This window comes from Hyla sarda, chromosome 5, assembly GCF_029499605.1.
Source record: "Hyla sarda isolate aHylSar1 chromosome 5, aHylSar1.hap1, whole genome shotgun sequence".
NCBI lineage: Eukaryota > Metazoa > Chordata > Amphibia > Anura > Hylidae > Hyla > Hyla sarda.
This window is the reverse complement of record NC_079193.1, coordinates 88,958,982-88,980,884: the sequence shown is the minus strand read 5'-3', so window position 1 is coordinate 88,980,884 and position 21,903 is coordinate 88,958,982. Positions and strand designations below refer to the sequence as shown.

The window sequence follows — 21,903 nt, the reverse complement described above, 5'->3', positions numbered from 1 at the left end:
GAATGCTGGCGGAGCTTTCACGCTAGTGGTAGCATGAGACGGAGTCTACAACCCACACAAGTGGCTAAGGTAGTGCAGCTCATTCAGGATGGCACATCAATGCGAGCTGTGGCAAGAAGGTTTGCTGTGTCTGTCAGCGTAGTGTCCAGAGCATGGAGGCGCTACCAGGATACAGACCAGTACATCAGGAGACGTGGAGGAGGCCATAGGAGGGCAACAACCAAGCAGCAGGACCGCTACCTCTGCTTTTGTGCAAGGAGGAGCAGGAGGAGCACTGCCAGAGCCCTGCAAAATGACCTCCAGCAGGCCACAAATGTGTCCACTCAAACGGTCAGAAACAGACTCCATGAGGGTTGTATGAGGGCCCTATGTCCACAGGTGGGTGTTGTGCTTACAGCCCAACACTGTGCAGGATGTTTGGCATTTGCCAGAAAACACCAAGATTGGCAAATTTGACCTTGGCGCCCTGTGCTCTCCACAGATGAAAGCAGGTTCACATTGAGCACATGTGACAGAGTCTAGAGATGCTGTGGAGAACATTCTGCTGCCTGCAACATCCTCCAGCATGACCGGTTTGGCAGTGGGTCAGTAATGGTGTGGGGTGGCATTTCTTTGGGGGGGGGGGGGGGGGCGCACAGCCCTCCATGTGCTTGCCAGAGGTAGCCTGAGTACCATTAGGTACCGAGATGAGATCCTCAGACCCTTTGTGAGACCATATGCTTGTGCGGTTGGCCCCGGGTTCCTCCTAATGAAAGACAATGCTAGACCTCATGTGTCTGGAGTGTGTCAGCAGTTCCTGCAAAAGGAAGGCATTGATGCTATGGACTGGCCCGCCCTTTCAGCAGACCTGTATCCAATTGAGCACATCTGCGACATCATGTCTCGTTCCATCCATCAATGCCACCTTGCACCACAGACTGTCCAGGAGTTGGCGGTTGCTTTAGTCCAGGTCTGGGAGGACATCCCTCAGGAGACCATCCACTACCTCATCAGGAGCATGCCCAGGTGTTGTAGAGAGGTTATACGAGCACGTGGAGGCCACACACACACACACACACTACTGAGCCTCATTTTGACTTGTTTTAAGGACATTACATCAAAATTGGATCAGCCTGTAGTGTACTTTTCCACTTTGATTTTGAGTGTGACTCCATATCCAGACCTCCATGGGTTGATAAATTTGATTTCCACTGATAATTTTTGTGTGGTTTTGGTGTCAGCACATTCAACTATATAAAGATGAAAGTATTTCATACGATTAGTTCATTCATTCAGATCTAGGATGTGTTATCTTTTTTTTGAGCAGTGTATATATTTTTCTTTCTCTGCAGTTTAATCAAATATTTTGGGAGATTTCTTCGAGATCAAGTTAACTTCTACTAGTTCTGTTTCTTTGTTGTCAAGATTGATGTCTTCATTTCTACACATGGAACCATTTCATTCTCATCTTCTCCTGATTCAAGCTTATGCCTCGCTTCAAAGAAAGAGGGATTACAGTTGGGACTCAGGGGTTACATGCCCTTTACTATATCCTGATTGGACACTAATATTCACTATATGACTGTATATTTTGGTTGCGCAAAAGCTTCTTTCACTGAATTTACTTGTTAACCATTTGCTGCTGTGCCAGTAAAAGAAAGATTACTGCATAATACTCGTCTCCTGTTTTTAATAAAATCTATATTTTCTGTTACCAAGGTTAGGGAAATCTCAAATTATTTCATTTGTGTCTACTTCTGGAATTAGACAAGACTTATGAAGCCACAATTTAATGACAGTAAATATTGTCAATATTCACACAAGATTTCATGGTTTTCAATTTAAGTAAAAACAATGATAACTATTTGGTGTGATATAACAGAACTTTAGGTGAAGTTATTGGAGGAGTCTAAAGGGAACCAAGCAGCAGATTTTACCATATATAAAGCTTGCGTCATGATGACATGGGCCGTCAATTAAGCAGGGGGAGGTGGGACCATGACCGGAGCCACAGAACCCAGTAGGTATAACTCCCGACCCAGGGGACTACTTACAGGGTGGTCGAGGGGGAGGCACTTTATAACTTCATATCCTCACCATCCCCCGTGGCAGGAGCGTCCCCCGGGGATGGTGAGGATAAAGATTTTACCATACACAACATGTTGCCAAGCGCTATATATGGTAAAATCTGCTGCTTGGTTCCCTTCAAATACTGTCTTTGTTGCCATTAGCAACCAATCACAGCACATCTTAAACTTCTTATAGTCCTGCACTGTTTAATTGGTTGTTATGGGAAACAACAGGATTTCTTTTAAACAATATGTTACTTTCAGCCTTATTTTTTACAATCTTAGTTATAAAAGATCAACATATTCCACAGAACTCTGTGTCCCACTTGGCCTCTTGGTGCCCAAAGCCGGGACTTCAACCACCGCCCCCTCATCAAAGTTCACAATGATAGCAGCTGGATGGAATGTTGGTGTCAATGTGCATTTTTATTTGTGTGTGCATGCAATGAGCTGCAGTAACTCATGTCCCTATTAATTTTGTACTATGGCAGAATGCAAACTACTGTTTTTACTATTAGTACATGAAGGCAGCCAACTGGCAAATTCTGTTCACGCAATGGCCAAATCAGCTGTACAGGGTAAAGTGCACAAGCTTTACCCTAGAATGCCAAGTTGGATGCACCTACTTAGTAGTAGTTTTATTGTTTGATAAATGTTCTATAAACATCAACTTAGGCCACTCTTATATACTGCGCTCACAGCCTGTGGTTGTCGCATGCATCTCTGTATTACAGTTGACACTTGAAGATGCCGCTTTAAGCAGTTGCAAGCCCAGGTGCCGCTGCAATTATCAGGGAATCTCAAGTGCTCGTGGCTAGCTGTAAGCCCCGTATCCCCAATAACTGCAGCGTACAATATTCAGGTAAAATACTACTGGCATCACCACTCAGCAGCCATGGGAGCCATCATGCCAGTAGTATGGCAGATGACTACTGAGGCCACTGATTGCTGCAGCGTTAGTAAAAAGAGACTGGGGTGCCCAGCGGAGCTTCTGTGCTGGATCATCACAGTATCAGAGAGGTGAGTAAAGGTAATATATATATATATATATATATATATATATATATATATATATATTTATTTATTTATTTATTTGGACCTCTTGTTCATTTCTGAAAGGGTGGATAACACCTTCAAGGAACACCAAAGAGACCATTTTTGATCAGCCCATCCCCCAAATTTCATGCCCTGCAACAGTCTGGACATAGTATATATGCTAGTTTTCATAGTATATAGATATATCAATTTTGTCCTAAAGCCTTCAAATGACGGAGACAATGTACACTTACTTGCTGCTTCAATAAATTTGGAATATGTGTCATATGTGATCACTGGAATTGGTAAATCCCTGAAATATAATTTCAGTGCCCCAGTGATGATATTTATGTCTTGATAGATAGCACTGGAGATATCAGTCTTGTCGCCATCTACAAAGCAATGAGAGGAATCCATTAACATGACTGTCATCACATAAGGTCATATAGTAAAACTACCGTACTTTTTTTCTATAAAAGTTTTATTCAACTTTAAGGAACATCATTTATGGAGTAATCTAGAGACTGAAATGTGTTTGTATAATGGATAGAATAAAAATTCTATCTTTGATAATGATTTTGTGGTTCCTTCAAAAGGGTAAAGAAAAGCAAAAAGGGAGCCCCCAAGAAGAATTGTATTTGTAGCAAAAAGAACACCACAGCATTATGTACACAATTGTCCATGTATATGTGGAGTAAAATTTTGGCACAAAAATAGTCTTCTACGATATCAAGCCAGAGTGGGCTTCTTGTATCAGAGTTATGATTGAATGAGCATGGGGTCTATAGAGGCCAATATGGCAGACATGGGGAATAGATCACAAGTGACCAAATAAAGTGATGGTTATCTGGAGTGCAAGTGTAGATATATAAGTTATATGGTCATGAACCACTCTCACATGCAAGCTATTGTGACAATGGCATTACAGTATTATGTCATTTATTTCATTTTGTGAGATCAGTTTTCTTGCATGGAGAAATACCTCCTGCAGCAATGTATTCTGTGTAAAAGAGTAATGATCACAAACATATCATTTAGGGGTCAAGAGGACTGGGGAATTCTATTACCGTATTTATCGGGGTATACCACGCACCGGCCTATAACATGCACCCTCATTTTACCAAGGATATTTGGGTAAAAAAAGTTTTTTACCCAAATATCCTTGGTAAAATGAGGGTGCGTGTGTGTGCGTGTGTATACCCCGATACACTGTTTCTTACCCCGCAGAAGCCCCCAGGAAAGGCAGGGGGAGAGAGGCCGTCGCTGCCCGCTTCTCTCCCCCTGTCTTTCCTGCGGTCTAGAGCCCTGCTACCGCCGCTTCTCTCCCCCTGTCTATCGGTGTCTCTGCCCCTTCTCTCCCCCTGTCTATTAGTGTCGCTGCCCCATTGCCGGCACCGTCAGACAGGGGGAGAGAAGGGGCAGCCGCACCCATTGCCGGCGCTGCTGCCCCGTTGCCTCCCTCATCCCCGGTTGTATAATTACCTGTTGCCGGGGTCGGGTCCGTGCTGCTTCAGGCCTCTGGTGTGCGTCCCCTGCGTCGTTGCTATGCGCTGCGAGACGCAGTGACGAGTGGCGTCACTCGTCATTGCGCAGCGCATAGCAACGACGCAGGGGACGCACACCGGAGGCCTGAAGCAGCACGGACCCGACCCCGGCAACAGGTAATTATACAACCGGGGATGGGGGAGGCAACGGGGCAGCGTCGCCGGCAATGGGTGCTACTGCCCCTTCTCTCCCGCTGGCTATCGGCGCCGGCAATGGGGCAGGGGCAGCGGCACCGATAGACAGGGGAAGAGAAGGGGCAGCGGCACCGATACAAAAGGGGGAGAGAAGGGGCAGCGGCGCCGACAGCAGGGGGAGAGAAGCGGCGGCAGCAGGGACCCCAGGACAGGCAGGGGCAGAGAAGCCGGCAGTGGTGGCGGTCTCTGCACCTGCAAAAGCCGCTGCAGTTCATTGATTTAAAGCGCCCACTTTAAATCATTGAACTGCAGCGGCTTATCAGCGTATAACACGCAGGTAGACTTTAGGCTAAAAAATGCGTGTTATATGCCGATAAATACGGTATTTAATTTAGGTACTAAATGGGTTATGTATCATTGTATTTTATTGCTTTTCTTTTTTTTTTGCAAATTTTTGTTATTTTTGCTCTAATTGCGGTGTTTTTTTTTTCCTTTTTTTTCGCCATGACCTGACGAAGTGCTGAGAGCACGCAACGGTCCGTCGCCACCCACATCCCCCCGCACACTTGGTCTCCGCTCTCCTGCCGTACCTGCCTGTGCATTTTAAAGTACCGAATAAAGAAGACGGTTGAATGAAAGGTACGTGGTGAGTGCTGCGTTATTCTGCTTACCTCTTTCATTGTGTATTGAAAGACTGTATAAAACCCATTTCACCGCCATAAATTATGAAAGAGGGCAGGTACCAAACACCACTCATACAGCTCCACTATTCCCTAGCCTCTGTAGTATTCAGCAGCTAATAAGTACTGGAAGGATTAAAATGTTTTAATAGAAGTAATTTATAAATCTGTTTAACTTTCTGGCACCAGTTGATTTAAAAAAAAAAAAAAAAAAAGTTTTCCACCGGAGTACCCCTTTAAGTGTTTGTAAGGTATTGAGGACCTGTAAGGACAATTTGACCTATGTATTGAATACTGTGAGTGTGCTATAGTGTCTGATCTGGGATGTTTAGAAATGTTGGGAGCTGGCCATTATGCTGTAAAGAAGCATATATCTGAAGGGTGGGATTATTGTTCTATGAAAAAACTCTTGCCCATAATTGACTAGCTTTGTGTGGTTGGATTTTAGGGGTATATGATTGGATATATGGGATCTGTCACTGATGGGGGCATGTCATCTGGTATTAGAGCTAACACACTGGGGGACATGTATCAATAATGGTGTAGCAATGTGGGATTTTAGGTATGTTTTTTTGCGTCAAATGGAGCATATTTGCGCCAAAATTATCAATTGTCGTACACAAGTTTGTAATTTTGGCACAAATGTAGCCTTACAAAAGGCACAGACCCCAGAATTCCAGGCAGTAAATCTGACTTTGGGACGTTCTATTGTTGTAGCTATTTTCTCTGTCACTTTATTCATGGTGTAGATTTGCGCCTAAATGAAGGTTTTTGCGCCTAAACTTGCGCCAAATCGAAAAGTCGCAATTAATGAAATCCAGACCAAAGAATCATTGTAACTGAAATCACGACTAACAAAGTGAAATCAGTGATTTTGTTCTAAACCATTTGGCGCAATTGTTTGTCGCAAAAAATGACATAAAGGAAAAATTGCGACAAATCACAGACACAAAAACAGGGTAAAAAGCTTCATACACACCCCACACTGTGTTTTTCAAGACCTCCCCAGTGTAAGATGTGAAAGAGTTGGGCTAACCTCAACTTTATCTACCAAAATGATTCTGTCAGTAAATGTGTACAAAAGTAGAAAAATGTGAATGAACACAAAACAATGGATTTCACCAAAATACAGTAATCCTTTGTTACTGAGCACTTGTTGGTGGGTTCTTCTATGGGGCCCTACTGTACCTAGCAAATAGAATTTCCTGTCAGATTCAGGATAAATCTGGCAGAAAAAAATGGTGACACATTTCTTCTAGGATAGAACAGCCCTGTTTTACAACACAATCCAAAAATGGACTATGTCTACATTGTACAGAGCCTCCATACACTCTGTGTCTGGGCTAAGCCTAAGGCTATTTTTAGACTTTCACAAAAGGATCCATGGGGTTCTGTATACATCCATATGAGTATACATCTAGTATTGCACAGTTTGCTGGTTACATGGAGACCTGGAACAACCTAGGGGGTAGATGCAGATACTCCAGTAACATAGATAAGAGAACTATGTAAAGGACTATTGTACACACTTTAGACATGCCTCTATAACCAGGACAGGTCTGGAAATCAGCAGGAGGGAAATAGTTTTCTAAAAATACACATTACTTAGTCAGTGGAATGTCAACTGGACATTGAAAGTCTATGTAACCTGTTCTGGCCCCGATCTTCCTGCTTTTCTATTTTTAAACACTTTTCCAGACTTCCCAAGTTTTCAAGTAATATAATATTCCTGAACAGACACATGGCATATATGCTTTGGCTAATACATTGAAGAAATGCAAAATGAAATAACTTTATCTACCAATCCTCTACATATTTTTGGCTTAGGCCTATAGTACATGGTTTTATTTGTGCTCAGTATCACACAGATCATAATCATATTGCTCATAGTATCCAATGAAGTGATCCTAGCCTAGCCTACAGATATCTACCTTCCTGTACTGTCAAATGGACATCGAAAAGCATGTGAACAAGGACCTAAGTCGGCTCTGTGTTTACAACGGGCTCTTGAATACCCTCAGATATTAATGTATACTGTAAAATGCTGTTCACTGTGAAATTTACTGCAGTAGCTCTGGAATTAAGGCTATGTTGCAGTACTGTTGCAATATTGTCACAGTTTTGCCACTATTTTTCAATTGCACAAACAACCATACCGCAACATGTCTGCAAAGGCTTCATATTCTCTTTTTGCTAGTGGGGGAGGTCTCCTAAAAATAAGTACCGTATATACTCGAGTATAAGCTGACCCGAATATAAGCCGAGGCCCCTAATTTTACCCCAAAAACCCAGGAAAAGCTATTGACTCGACTATAAGCCTAGGTTGGGAAATACATCATCCCCCCCATGTAATCATCCAGGCCCCCGTCATCATCCCCGCCTGTCAATCCCTTCATCAGTGGTCTTCAACCTGCGGACCTCCAGATTTTGCAAAACTACAACTCCCGTGCATGCTGGGTGTTGTAGTTTTGAAACCTCTGGAGGTCCGCAGGTTGAAGACCACTGTGGCCTTCGTCATCATCCAGCCCCAGACCCCCCCCCCCTTTTGTTTTGTACTCACCTCCTCTCGGCGGGAAGTTAGGGTGAGCTGGTACAAGCCATCTGTTCTGCAGGGACCGTCCAGTGGGGATGGTTAGTCGTTGCAGGCTGTCCATTTTCACCGGGGGGGCCTCTTCTCCGCGCTTCGGGCCCGGGCTAGTGACGTTGCCTTGACGACGACGCACAGGGACGTTGCGCATGAACTTCCCTGTGCGTCGTCGTCAAGGCAACGCCACTACTCCGGGGCCAAGCCCGAAGCTCGGAGAAGAGGCCCCCCCGGTGAAAATGTACAGCCCGCAACGACTAATCCTCCCCACCGGACGGTCCCTGCAGCATAGATGGCCCAGACCTGCTCACCCTAACTTCCCGCCGAGGGGAGGTGAGTAAAAAACAAAGGGGGGCTGGATAATGACGAAGGACGCAGTGGTCTTCAACCTGCGGACCTCCAGAGGTTTCAAAACTACAACACCCAGCATGCCCGGACAGCCGATGAGGTCCGCAGGTTGAAGACCACTGATGAAGGGATTGACAGCCGGAGAGTTCACTCGAGTATAAGCCGAGGGGGGCGTTTTCAGCACGGAAAATCGTGCTGAAAAACTCGGCTTATACTCGAGTATATACGGTAGATCACAAGTTGTTTCACTGTATTAATCTACAGGTGACCCTGACAGAAAGAGTCAATTTCCCTGCAGCTCCTCTGAAGGACAAACCAAACATCCCATGGCGCTCTATGAAATCATTGGTCATCCTTGTAATGTATGTATATCTGCGATCCACCACAGAGAAAGAAGCAGAGACAATATGGCAATATTGAAATCAAAAGTCAGTAGGCAAATATAAGACATACTATCATTTTTTTAAGTGTTTTTCTCCATTGTGGTTGTTGTTTTATTGAGTCATTGGTGCTTTGTTGAAAACAGAGAATGCTCTAAATATGGCATTGTTGACACATATGGAATATGTTAACGTGTGTTGTGTTTTCCATTGCATTTTTGTGATATCGTTTACATTTCAAATCATGTGATTCACAGAGGAATCACCGATTCATATGATCCATTAATCAGATGCTTTGTTATGGGAAAAACACAGCCCCAATGCAGGTACACATTATTTAAAAAAATAAAATAAATACACAAAATCCAGAAAAAAGACACACAACGACAACAAGGAAATGCATGTTAGAGGTGTCTTGTTTAAGCAAAAAAAGTTGCTAAGATGCCCATAGCAGCAACCAATCAGATCACTTCTTTCATTTTTGAAAAGGCCTGTGAGAAATAAAAGAAGCGATCTGATTGGTTGCAATGGGCATCTGGGCAACTTTTCCTCTGGACAGGATTTAATAAATCTCCCCCTTTGAGACTACTTATCTATTGACCTCTATTAATTCATAATGCCCTAATGGGTCGGAGGGCTTTTGTAAACCAGACAACGCTTAGAATAATAAACAGGTTTCTTTTGTGTTGACTTTTTAGCACTCTAATTTCAGCAGGTTGATCTTAAGAAGAAACATTGAACAAGACATTATACAGTTTGCTCTCCGTGTCTCTATAGATTGGTGCCTATTCTGCGATACATGCCCTGTAGCTCTGAATAGGTGACAGTACTAAGGTCTCTGAGCTGTATTATTTCCTCCAGCCACAATAATGATGTGCTCGACTATTTGCAATGCTTTCATCTACACTCCCAATAAACAATTAGAATCATTTTAGGAACAAAAACCAACAGCTGCACCCATCAGGACATTAAACTCATCTTTTGTTCGATGAATGCCATTTCTCAATGAATTGGCTCTGTCAACAGGGGATCAGTAAGATCCATTCATATGAGCAGGGTCTGATCCAAAACGTGCCGCACCTGTTTCACATGTACTGACCATATGACAACGCAGCTTTTTTTTCTTCCCCCTAGTACAATTCGGTTACTGCCAAATTAACAATAATAAAATCTTACAGCTATTAACAAACAAAGCCATTGGTGACATTTATTCAGTCCTCACCATGTTCAATAATTGCACTTTTGCAAGAATAGCATTGTTGTATATTTAGTATGTATCCATCTGTAAATAAGGCCCATTGTACTCAATACTAATTCACTGTAACATTACACTGAATCACCAAGGATTATTATTTTATAAAAAATGAAATCAATAAATCAATGAATAATAATAATTATTATCATCACTGCATCACTCTTGCTCTACACAGGTAGTGGTAAATATCCCCCTTAGGCTATGTTCACACGGCGGAATTTTCGAGCGGAATTCCCTGGGGATATTCTACTGGGAAATTCCGCTGCAGCAGAGTTCAATTGAGTTCAATGGGATTTTGCTGTACTGTGCACAAGGCAGAATTTCCGCAAAGATCCCAATTACGGCATCCAAAGAAACACTGAACCGTTTTATGTTTCTGCTGATTCCACTTGGAACTGCATTGCCATCTATGAAGACGTAGCATTTCCAAGCGGTCTTAGTACTGCCGAATCAAGCAAATGTGCGGAAGGTCCACCCGCATTTTCCGGATATTCCACACATTTTTGGCCATGTGAGCATGGCCTTAATCTGCTTCCAAACTATCCAAATTCAAGAAATGTCAGGAACAGTATGACACTCTGAGGTAATCTAATACTGTATCCAGGTTTCACACCTTGGGCAATAAGGACACTTTGAAAGAGGAACATTCAAGATGAAAAGAATCAACATGCAATTAATTAGATTTGGATAAAATTTTGTTATATTCGTTCAAACAAAAACAAAAAAAAAAATGCTTCTGCATTATTTCCGCTAGTAGATTCGTACAAAACCATGAGGTGATCGGTTACACCAGGCCTACCCGATAGGCCATACCATTCTATTTTGAAACCCATATACAAAAGACATCCCGTATTTTTTGCCGTATAAGACGCACTTTTTCTTCCCCAAAACTGGGGGAGGGGGGGGGGGGGGGGAGTTGGTGCGTCTTATACGGCAAATACACATTAAAACCCTGTCCTATCGCGGTGGTCCCTGTGGCCATCAACGGCCGGGACCCGCGGCTAATACAGGACATCACCGATCACGGTGATGCCCTGTATTAACCATTCAGATGCGGCGATCAAAGCTGACCGCCGCGTCTGAAGCGAAAGTGACACTAACGCGGCTGCTCAGTCGGGCTGTTCGGGACGCCACGGTGAAATCGCGGCGTCCCGAACAGCATACAGGACACCGGGAGGGACCTTACCTGCCTCCTCTGTGTCTGCTCTGTGCCGGAATCCCCTGCATGGCCGGCGCTTTCCTTCGTCGTCATCACGTCGTTGCGCACGCGTCCAGTCATCCAATAGGAGCGGCGTGCGTAGCGACGTGATGCCGGCGACGGAGAGCGAGGATACCGGGCAGCAGAGACGTTCCTGAGCGACGGGGACACTTCGGGAATGCGGCGACAGCGAAGGAGGCGACATCCAGGGCAGCGGTGACGGGTCCGGAGCTGCGGGTATACATGAGTACTACCTCCTATACCAGTGGTCTTCAACCTGCGGACCTCCAGATGTTGCAAAACTACCACTCCCAGCATGCCCGGACAGCCAACGGCTGTCCGGGCATGCTGGGAGTTGTAGTTTTGCAACATCTGGAGGTCTGCAGGTTGAAGATCACTGTCCTATACTTTACATTGTATTTGGTTCAGAATCTTTTTTTTTCTAGATTTTCATCCTTTAAAATTGGGTGCGCCTTATGTGCTGGAGCGTCTTATACGCTATAGTTATACGGTAACTATTATGGTTGTATCAACTTAGGTCAGTTCACTAAAATTGTGAAGGGAAAGGGGTATAGGTGTTATGGTGATAATACAGACGCTAAAAAATCAGAGGAAGCCGCACCTTAGTAGAGGTCTACTACCATTTATATTCTTTTATGGCTATGCAGGTAATATGATAAGACGCTACTTTATGAAAAGACAGAGCGTCTTTGTGAAACCCAAAACCATTTTCCCCAACAACCATGTACATGAATATTTTAAGATGACTTCTTATTCGTACTATCAGGATTCATTACAATATCACAGGGCAGTTTTACAACTTTCAGCTCCAATGAACAGACTGCAATACACATTGTGCTGGTGAAATCAAATCCCCAGCCCCCTCTGCCGTCATGCTAATAATATCAGATTGTGTTTTATGTTTATTATCAAATATTAATGGAGCTCTTTTAGTCATCATGGAAAGTTAAGTTCTTTGCATCTAAAAAAAAAAGTTTCCAAAGTAATATTTTATTCGTGATTTTTTTGTAACTTTATTTAAATGTATTTATTTGACAATTGATCATGTATTCCATGCAAGTTCAATGTCTCATTCTGTGACAGAGGGGGGTATGTATGAAGGATTTTACCCTGTTTTTTTGACTGTGATTTGTCTCAAATTTCCTTTAATGTCACTTTTTGCGACAAACAATTGTGCCAAATGGTTTAGAACAAAATCACTGATTTCACTTTGTTAGTCGTGATTTCAGTTACAATCATTCTTTGGTCTGGAATTCATTAATTGCGACTTTTTGATTTGGTGCAAGTTTAGGCGCAAATACCTTCATTTAGGCGCAAATCTACACCATGAATAAAGTGACCGAGAAAATAGCTACAACAATAGAATGTCCCAAAGTCAGATTTACTGCCTGGAATTCTGGGGTCTGGGCCTTTTGTAGGGCTACATTTGTGCCAAAATTACAAACTTGCGTACGACAATTGATAATTTTGGCGCAAATATGCTCCATTTGACGCAAAAAAACATACATAAAATCACACATTGCTACACCATTATTGATACATGTCCCCCAGTGTCCCTAAAACACTTGGATCCACAAAAAAGAAAAAAACGATTGTTGAAGTGAAGAGCACATACTTCTTAATAGTTTTGGAACATAGATTTTATGAAAAGCCGTAGATCCTCACAGAAATTTGTGGCAATTTTCTGGTCCTAACAATAATTCTGCCCAAAAACTTGTTGACTATTTCCCCTTCCAGTAAACTGCCCGTTTTTGCAGCACAATATACAAGATTCGCAAAACAGTAGATTATTTATTTGTCCAAATGTATCCATCTACCTGAAACCAGAACGGTCTGGTTTTGCCCATAACAGCCAATCGCAGCTCAGCCTTTATTTTCCCAGAACTTGTTAAAATATATAAGCTGAGCTGTGATTGGTTGGGTTTGGGTTTCAAATTGATAAATCTGGGCCAATGTGAAAAGTTTCTGCTGCGTTGCCCCTGTAGTTTCTCCGTAAAATATGATGCAGTGGCCAGATGTTTGCTTTAGGTCAATATAAAGTAATTTTTTAATGTCATTCTTTTCTCACTGTTGGGCCGGTTTCAGCCAAGCGTAATACGGCCACAATTTTGCATTCGTTTTAAAGCTGAATCATTGAAGTATGTTTTATATTTTCCTGCTAACTTTTGAGTTCAGTATTGCCAGAATGGATATCCATACATTACAAGGATGGCCAATGATTTCATACAGCGCCATGTAATGTTTGGTTACTTCTTCAGTTGAGCAGCAGGGACATTGACTCTTTCTGACAGGTTACCATCTAGATTCCAACAGTGAAACAACTTGTGATCTGCTCCAGGAGACCCCCACCAACGAAAAGAGATTATAAAAACCTTTGCGGACGTGTTTCGGTACAGTTTTTGGTGCTATTTTGGAAAATCGTGGCAAAACTGTGATAGTTTTGCAACAGTACTGTAATGTGTGAACACAGCCTTTAAGGGGTACTCCGGTGAAAACCTTTTTTCTTTTAAATCAACTGGTGGCAGAAAGTTAAACATATTTGTAAATTACTTCTATTAAAAAATCTTAATCCTTCCAGTACTTATCAGCTGCTGAATGCTACAGAGGAAATACCTTTCTTTTTGGAACACTGATGACATCACAAGCACAGTGCTCTCTGCTGACATCTCTATCCATTTTAGCAACCATGCATAGCAGATGTATGCTAAGGGCAGCATGGTGGTTCAGTGGTTAGCACTGCTGCCTTGCAGTGCTGGGGACTTGGGTTCAAATCCCACTAAGGACAACAATAAATAAAGCGTTATTATTATAATAACATCAACAGAGAGAACTGTGGTTGTGATGTCATCAGAGAGCATTCCAAAAAGAAAAGAATTTCCTCTGTAGTATTCAGCAGCTAATAAGTACAGGAAGGATTAAGATTTTTTTAATAGAAGTAATTTACAAATATGTTTAACTTTCTGCCACCAGTTGATTTAAAAGAAAAAAGGTTTTCACCGGAGTACCCCTTTAATGCCAGAACTACTGCAGTAAATTTTCCAGTATACAGCATTTTACACATTAAAACTTGTAGGTTTTCAAAATATACTTTTATTTTCAGGTACAGATGGTCTCCTAAAATGTATGTGCCCACAGTGGCACTTCACAAGAGTGGTTGAGCAGACAGCTTACCTCGATCAAATGACATTTTTACATCTTCAATGTGCTCAGTAAAACCCGAAACTCGGTACAGACCTTCTGACTTTAAGCCTAAAACAGGTTAATAAAAAAAGAGTTAATAAACTATTTGCACACAAGAAGATATCACAGTGCAAAGTAAGCAATGCAGAGTTGTCAGCCTTCAGTTGTCAATGGGGACCTACCTGTACATCTGTCCCCCACTGCTTACATGTGAAGGACACACAGGTGTAAGACAGATCCCAAGTCATCAGAGTCTTGTCTTGTACTTGTAGTGCACCTGTGTGTTCAACACATGACCTGGACAGATATGTCTCCACTGGAAGAAAACAATGCAGGCTCCTACTAAATGACTGCTAGCAGAGATCTTAAAAATGATAAGGAATTCATACAGGAAGCATTTGGGAACATTTCACAACAGCTCCTAAATAGTGATGAGCGAACTTACAGTAAATTCGATTTGTCATGAACTTCTCGGCTCGGCAGTTGATGACTTATCCTGCATAAATTAGTTCAGCTTTCAGGTGCTCCGGTGGGCTGGAAAAGGTGGATACATTGCTAGGAAAGAGTCTCCTAGGACTGTATCCACCTTTTCCAGCCCACAGGAGAACCTGAAAGCTGAACTAATTTATGCAGGAAAAGTCATCAACTGCCGAGCCGAGAAGTGCGTGACGAATCGAATTTACTTTAAGTTCGTTCATCTCTTCTCCTAAACAAAGGAAAACTGAAATCCTTGATCACTAAGTCACTAAGATTAATACAGAGTCACTAGGCTAGGTTTTCACACAGGTTTCTTTTTCTGGTGTTTTTCAAGCCAAGGCCAGAAGAGTATTTAAAAGCAATGGAAAATATAAAGGAAGGACTTATATACTTCTCCCTCCTACTGGATCCACTTCTGACTGCAGTGCCCCCCCCCCCCCCCTTCCCAAAAATGATGTTAGCTAAGAGTTAAAAGGGAAATATAAAATGCTATTCCTACAATGCTTTTTTAAGTTGTGACATTATTACTCCCTTAAGTGATGTATTTGGGTCAGTAGCAGTTTTGCCAAAACACAGTATACTGTATCTATGGCATTTCCAGACAATGGCTCCAATGTTGGACATCTTCAGTTGCCAAAAATGCCATTATTCTCCCGAGAAAAACAATGCAAACTATGTTTCTGACCCACTGTACTTGTAGTTCTCCTAGACTTGTTGACCATAATGGTGATCTATATTTTATTCACATGTAATTGATCTACATATATGTGTAACGCTGCAGTCAAGTAGGTTAGATTACATCCGCTTCCATATACAGTGGTCCCTCAAGTTACAATATTAATTGGTTTCGGGACGGCCATTGTATGTTGAAACTAGAGATGAGCGAACTTACAGTAAATTTGATTCGTCACGAACTTCTCTGCTCGGCAGTTGATGACTTTTCCTGCATAAATTAGATCAGCTTTCAGGTGCTCCCGTGGGCTGGAAAAGGTGGATACAGTCCTAGGAGACTCTTTCCTAGGAATGAATCCACCTTTTCCAGCCCACCGGAGCACCTGAAGGCTGAACTAATTTATGCAGGATAAGTCATCAACTGTCGAGCCGAGAAGTTCGTGACGAATCGAATTTACTGTAAGTTCGCTCATCTCTAGTTGAAACCATTGTATGTTGAGACCATAACCCTATGGAAACCTGGTAATTGGTTCTGAAGCTCCAAAATGTCATCCAAAAAATAGGAAAAAGTGAGGAATAAAGAAAAATAAGTAGATAACTAATATAGATAAAGCAAATCCTTACATATAAGAGTAAGAAAGATCTGCTGGGAGCTGTAAATCACTGTCTATGTCAGTATTTCCCATCCAGGGTGCCTCCAGCTGTTGCAAAACTACAGCCAACGGCTGTTCGGGCCTGCTGGGAGTTGTAGTTTTGCAACAGCTGGAGGCACCCTGTTTGGGAAACAATGGTTTATGTAGAGGACAGGAGCTTCTTCAGGGTACACACAGTGTCCCAAATGGAGCCACTCTTACTTGGTATCTAAAGGAGCAGCTAATCCTGGCACAGGTAAGGAGTAGTACAGAACTTGTAGTTCCTCCCTGTACTGTAGGGGGCGCTACCAGACACCAGTCAGTGCATGCACTTCAGTAATACAGGTGATTTACCAGTAAAATGCCAATTCTGATTGGTCAGTTCCTCCAGTTGTGACACGTTTCACAGATCTGGACTGTCTGTAGCATTGTATGTTGAGTCTGGTTTCAAGTTACAAGACCATTGTATGTTGAAACTATTGTATGTTGAGGCCATTGTAAGTTGAGGGATCACTGTACTGTGTTCTGTTGAGCTGAGCTGAAAAATAATATCATTCAGCTTAAAAACCTTTTGGTATATCTAATGTCTATAACATGCTGGGAGCCACAAGATGACTAAACTCGGCTTGAGTCCACCATGGGCACCACAGATTCCTGCACAGCCCACAGCCTAATGTATCCCAGATGTTGATGAGATGATTTTTCAGGCATTTTACAGTCACATGATGTTCCTATGTCAACTTCCTTGTTTGATTCTCTGTCAGTGTTCAGCAGGACAAGCCTTGGGGCTCCTGTGGTGGAGCAGACATCAGTCCTCATGAGGAGATTTCATCATATACTAAAAATCCACAACCAATAAGCCAATGTCTATGCCATGTCAGATTGCCAAATATATAACACATTTATCAATCAAAATGATAAAGCATGCCAGAAAGCACAGGGCTACTAAATAGAGCATGTCTGTAGTCATCTCCAGCTCCTAAATGTAAGCCTTGCTGTTACTATATAAATGAGGCTTAAAGGGGTTATCCAGGAAAAACTTTTTTTTTTTATATATCAACTGGCTCCAGAAAGTTAAACAGATTTGTAAATTAAAAAAAATATTAATCCTTTCGGTACTTATGAGCTGCTGAAGTTGAGTTGTTCTTTTCTGTCTAAGTGCTCTCTGATGACACCTGTCTCCGGAACTGTCCAGAGTAGAAGCAAATCCCCATAGCAAACCTCTTCTACTCTGTGCAGTTCCTGAGACAAGCAGAGATGTCAGCAGAGAGCACTGTTGCCAGACAGAAATGAACATCTCAACTTCAGCAGCTAATAATTATTGGAAGGATTAACATTATTTTAATAGAAGTAATTTACAAATCTGTTTAACATTCTGGAGCCAGTTGATATATATATAAAAAAACATTTTTTTCCTGCAATACCCCTTTAAGTGCCCAGGCGGAGCATTTACCAACATGGCAAAATAGTTCGATGGTTAGCCAACCCATGCACACATACTCCCCCTTTGATTTACAGCCACGGGGCAAAGGCTGCTGATAAACCTGCTTTAAGCTGACGGTGAAGAGCAGTCCCCAGTTACTTGTCTTTTAGCCTATGGTTATGGTTGTCTACGCATTCCCGAGCTTACACTAGAATTATGGTAGTGTTTGAAGTGCAAAACTGCACAATAAACATAGTTATACAATACAGTTAAAAGGTTACATTCTGTAGAGTTTCTTTCTTTTTTTTTTTCTGTGAAAAGGGAGAGTATTGAGTAAAGTCACAAGTTTCGCTGTAACTCATGCTGTTTACTTTTCCCAGCTATAATTGAGCATTTGTGTTTGCCGCAGGGTTTCAAGACGTTCCCCCCAAGACACCATGTTATAGTGATCACAGGAACAAGCAGCGCTGTCTCATTGATTTACAACATGATCGCCAGCGTTTAACGCACAAGTCATATGGAGATCAATGGTGGAGTAACCATGTGCATAAGCCTCAAATGTGAGACAAATTGGTAGGGTTAAAGGATTTGTAGTAATAACCTTGTGACACATGATTGCCTCATCTCACTCGATGGACACAAAGTAAGAGGGGATACAGGGACCCAATGGAAGCCCTGAGGTTTAGGTCATGCTCTTTAAGAATAAAGGGGGCGATTCAGCAAAACCAGTGTAGAGGAAGAGTTGTGCAGTTGCCCATAGCAACCAATCAGATTGCTTCCTTCATTTTTGAAAAGGTCTGTGAAAAATGAAAGAAGCGATCTGATTGGTTGCTATGGGCAACTCAGAAACTTTTCCTCTGGACAGGTTTTGATAAATCTCCCTCAAAGTGAATAGAAGTGCTCAGTTAAAGGGGTACTCCAAGGAAATGAACTTATCAGACACTTACCCGTCCTTGGTGTGCTCCGGCCCGCACCTTACCGGACAGGCACAAGTGACGGTCAATCCAGCCAATCAGCGGCTGTGGCGGGACATTGCTGCGAGGCCAACACTTGGGGTATCCCAGTGATCGGACCCCTGTGATCAGACACTTATCCACCACCCACAGGATAGGGGATAAATGTCTGATAAGTTCAGTTCCCCAAAGTGCCCTTTTAACATATGCCAATAGTTACCAAAAGTCTCATCTCCAGGAACAGTCCAATAAATGTCAGCTTCCCACACATAAGGCACATGCATATTAGAATAGATAGATATGGAGACAACACAGGTGAGATACCTGTTCCGCAGGACACAGATGATGTAATATTTAGTAATATATGTTGATGTACTAAACTATATACTAAGCTTTATTGCAGTGGTCTCCAAACTATGGACCTCTAGCTGTTGCAAAGCTACAACTCCCAGCATGCCCGAACTTTGTCGTTGGCTGCTGGGCATGCTGGTTGTTGTAGTTTTGCAACAGTCAAGCTCCACAGTCTGGAGACCACTGCTCTATTCGGTGTCATATATATGCACAGATATTGCTGCTAGGGGAGAATAATACCTCCATACAGCACCTATTTGTGGGTAATTTATGGCTGCTGAAATAACAAACCTCTGTGTTCCTCCATATGTAATCTGGGCGATACTAAGGTGCACTTGAGGCCCATATTACCACCAGTCAGTGACTTAATCATTTATTTCCTTTATAATCACAAGCAATGTAGAAAGAAAATATATCCGCACTCACCAAGATGTTCAAGTACAATTTAGGGATCGACCGATATCGTTTTTTTAGGGCCGATACCGATAATCGGTGGAGGTTAGGGCCGATAGCCGATAACTTATACCGATATTCCGGTATAAGTTATCGGCTATTTATCCCCCCTCAACACCGCTGCAGGTCATTGATTTAAAGCGGGCACTTTAAATCAATGCACTGCAGTGGCTTTTGCGGGGCCATAGGCCGCCACCACGCGCTTCTCTCCCCCTACCTGTCAGGGTGGTCCGGGCCATCCATTGTTCCGTCCTGTAGTGTCCAGCGGCATTCCGGGTGGAGGGTGAACCAGTCCGGGCTGTCCTTCTTCTCCGGGGGTCATCTTCTCCACTCCGGGCAGGCTCCGGCCTAGTACGCTGCATAGACGCCGCTGCGCAGTGACACCCGTGCGCAGCGACGCCCCTGACGTCACGGCGTAGCAGCGTCTATGCAGCGTACTAGGCCGGAGCCTGCCCGGAGTGGAGAAGAGGACCCCCGGAGAAGGACAGCCCGTATCGGTTCACCCGGAATGGCACCGGACACTACAGGATGGATGGCCCGGACCACCCCCATTACGGGTAAGTTTTTATTTTTTTATTGACTCGGAGGGTGGGGGAGGGGCCCGACCAGTATAGCGGTATGGGCAAAAATCCATACCGTTATACCGCCCAGCACTACGGTGGGGGGTGCGACGCGGTGGGTCGGGGGGGCGGTCGCGGTGCGGTGCGGCGGGGCGGTCGCGGTGCAATGGGGGCGGGGCATTATCGGCTTATCGGCAAGGTAATTGCCGATACCGATAATGCCCAAAATCGTGATTATCGGACGATAATATCGGCCATACCGATAATCGGTCGATCCCTAGTACAATTCATGCTTTATTCATGGCACGATATGAAGAACAAAGTCCATAAACAGAATCCCCGCATCATCCGGTTCCTGGGGTGATTCTGTTTATGGACTTTGTTCTTCATATCGTGCCATGAATAAAGCATGAATTGTACTTGAACATCTTGGTGAGTGCGGACATATTTTCTTTCTACATTGCTTGTGATTGCGGAATTGCTTATTCCTGCTAGTGTCCTGCACCCCATGTTCTTTTTGATCACCGGGACTCTATAGCTGTTTATTGCTTTTTTGAGCTTGCCATAGCTCTATCTTCATGCTGGATCTGGTATAGTGCCCATCCCCCACTCTCTCTCTCCCGTTTGCTATTTCCTTTATAACTTGACAGAAGAGTCAAAATGCTGTAATAATAATAATTACTATTATTATTATTGATGACAGTAATAGTATTATTACCGTATAATACTATTTGATCTCATCCAGTCAACTGAAATCTTCTATGGCAGTGGTCTTCAACCTGCGGGCCTCCAGATGTTGCAAGACTACAACTCCCAGCATGCCCGGACAGCCAACGGCTGTCCGGGCATGCTGGGAATTGTAGTTTTGCAACATCTGGAGGTCCGCAGGTTGAAGACCACAGTTCTATGGACTTTTTTTTTTATTAAACTGACCAGTCATGAATACTTTTGTTGGTACAATAAACATGCTTTTTGTGTATTTTGTGTATAAAGTTTTTAGTGCTGTCATTTCTCTGTTTATAGGATACTTGGTCCATTGTGCGTGTATTTTTTAAATATTTTCCTAAAAATGATATATCATAAAATTTTTAGCACATTTGTCAACCAAAATGCACCAAGAAAACATTGCAACATAAGTTGCGCTATATCTGAACAAGAGACGGTTTTGAGATGCACAATGTATGGCAAAGAATTGACAATGATTGTGACAATTACATTATACATTAGCGGAAAATATTGGAGTACACTTACAAAAGCAATGCCAGATAATCTCTCCCTCTGAACCAGATTTTCTATTATTTCATTCATGTTTATTGTTCTTTTTTTTTTTTTTTTTTTTTTAATGCTATTTATTACTCCCCTAGCATATGTACAGAGCCCTGGAATTAATGACAATTTATATTAACTAATAATAATAAATATTATTATGATTATTATTAATAATAAATAAATAATAATTCTAATAATACTATTACTGTCATCAATAATAATAATAATAGCAATGATTATTATTACAGCATTTTGACTCTTCTGTCAAGTAATAGTTTAGTTTTGGCACCCCAGGTACTAACAGGGCATATTAGTATTTGGCTACCACCTGCTGGGAAGTGACATTAAAGAGCCACATTTTTAATTCAGCCTTTGAGCCCATGATGTTCTAATCACGTTATGATTCTTTTACCTACGTGCTCCAATTTGTCCTGTTTTCATACATGGGACGCACGCCTGGAAGTGCTGTAGTGCAAATATTTGTATTTTACTGCTGTCTCTGACCTTTCCCAGCATTCCATGCGTCCAGAGACAATATGTCATAACTCCCATTATCACTAATGTGGCTATGCTGCAGTGGGTGGGTGGATAGCATTTCCACCCTGCTAATCACCGATCCATTGCAGCATAGCCACATTCCCTCCCCCTTCTCCTGGAGACGATTGTCTCTGGCCGCACAGATGCTGGGAAAGGTCAGAGACAACA

General features: G+C 42.7%; 1 protein-coding gene across 6 annotated transcripts in view; it reads right to left on the bottom strand.

Annotated features, from left to right (window-relative positions):
• CHN2 (chimerin 2) overlaps positions 1-21,903 on the bottom strand; it is a 397,849-nt gene that overhangs the window by 12,718 nt on the left and 363,228 nt on the right. For all 6 annotated transcript variants that reach the window (XM_056519888.1, XM_056519889.1, XM_056519890.1 and 3 more), the window contains 2 exons: positions 14,400-14,477; positions 3,338-3,475 (listed from right to left, as the gene is read on the bottom strand). In XM_056519888.1, coding sequence (XP_056375863.1) covers positions 3,338-3,475; positions 14,400-14,477 — 216 coding nt within the window. The remainder of the gene's footprint in view (positions 1-3,337; positions 3,476-14,399; positions 14,478-21,903) is intronic.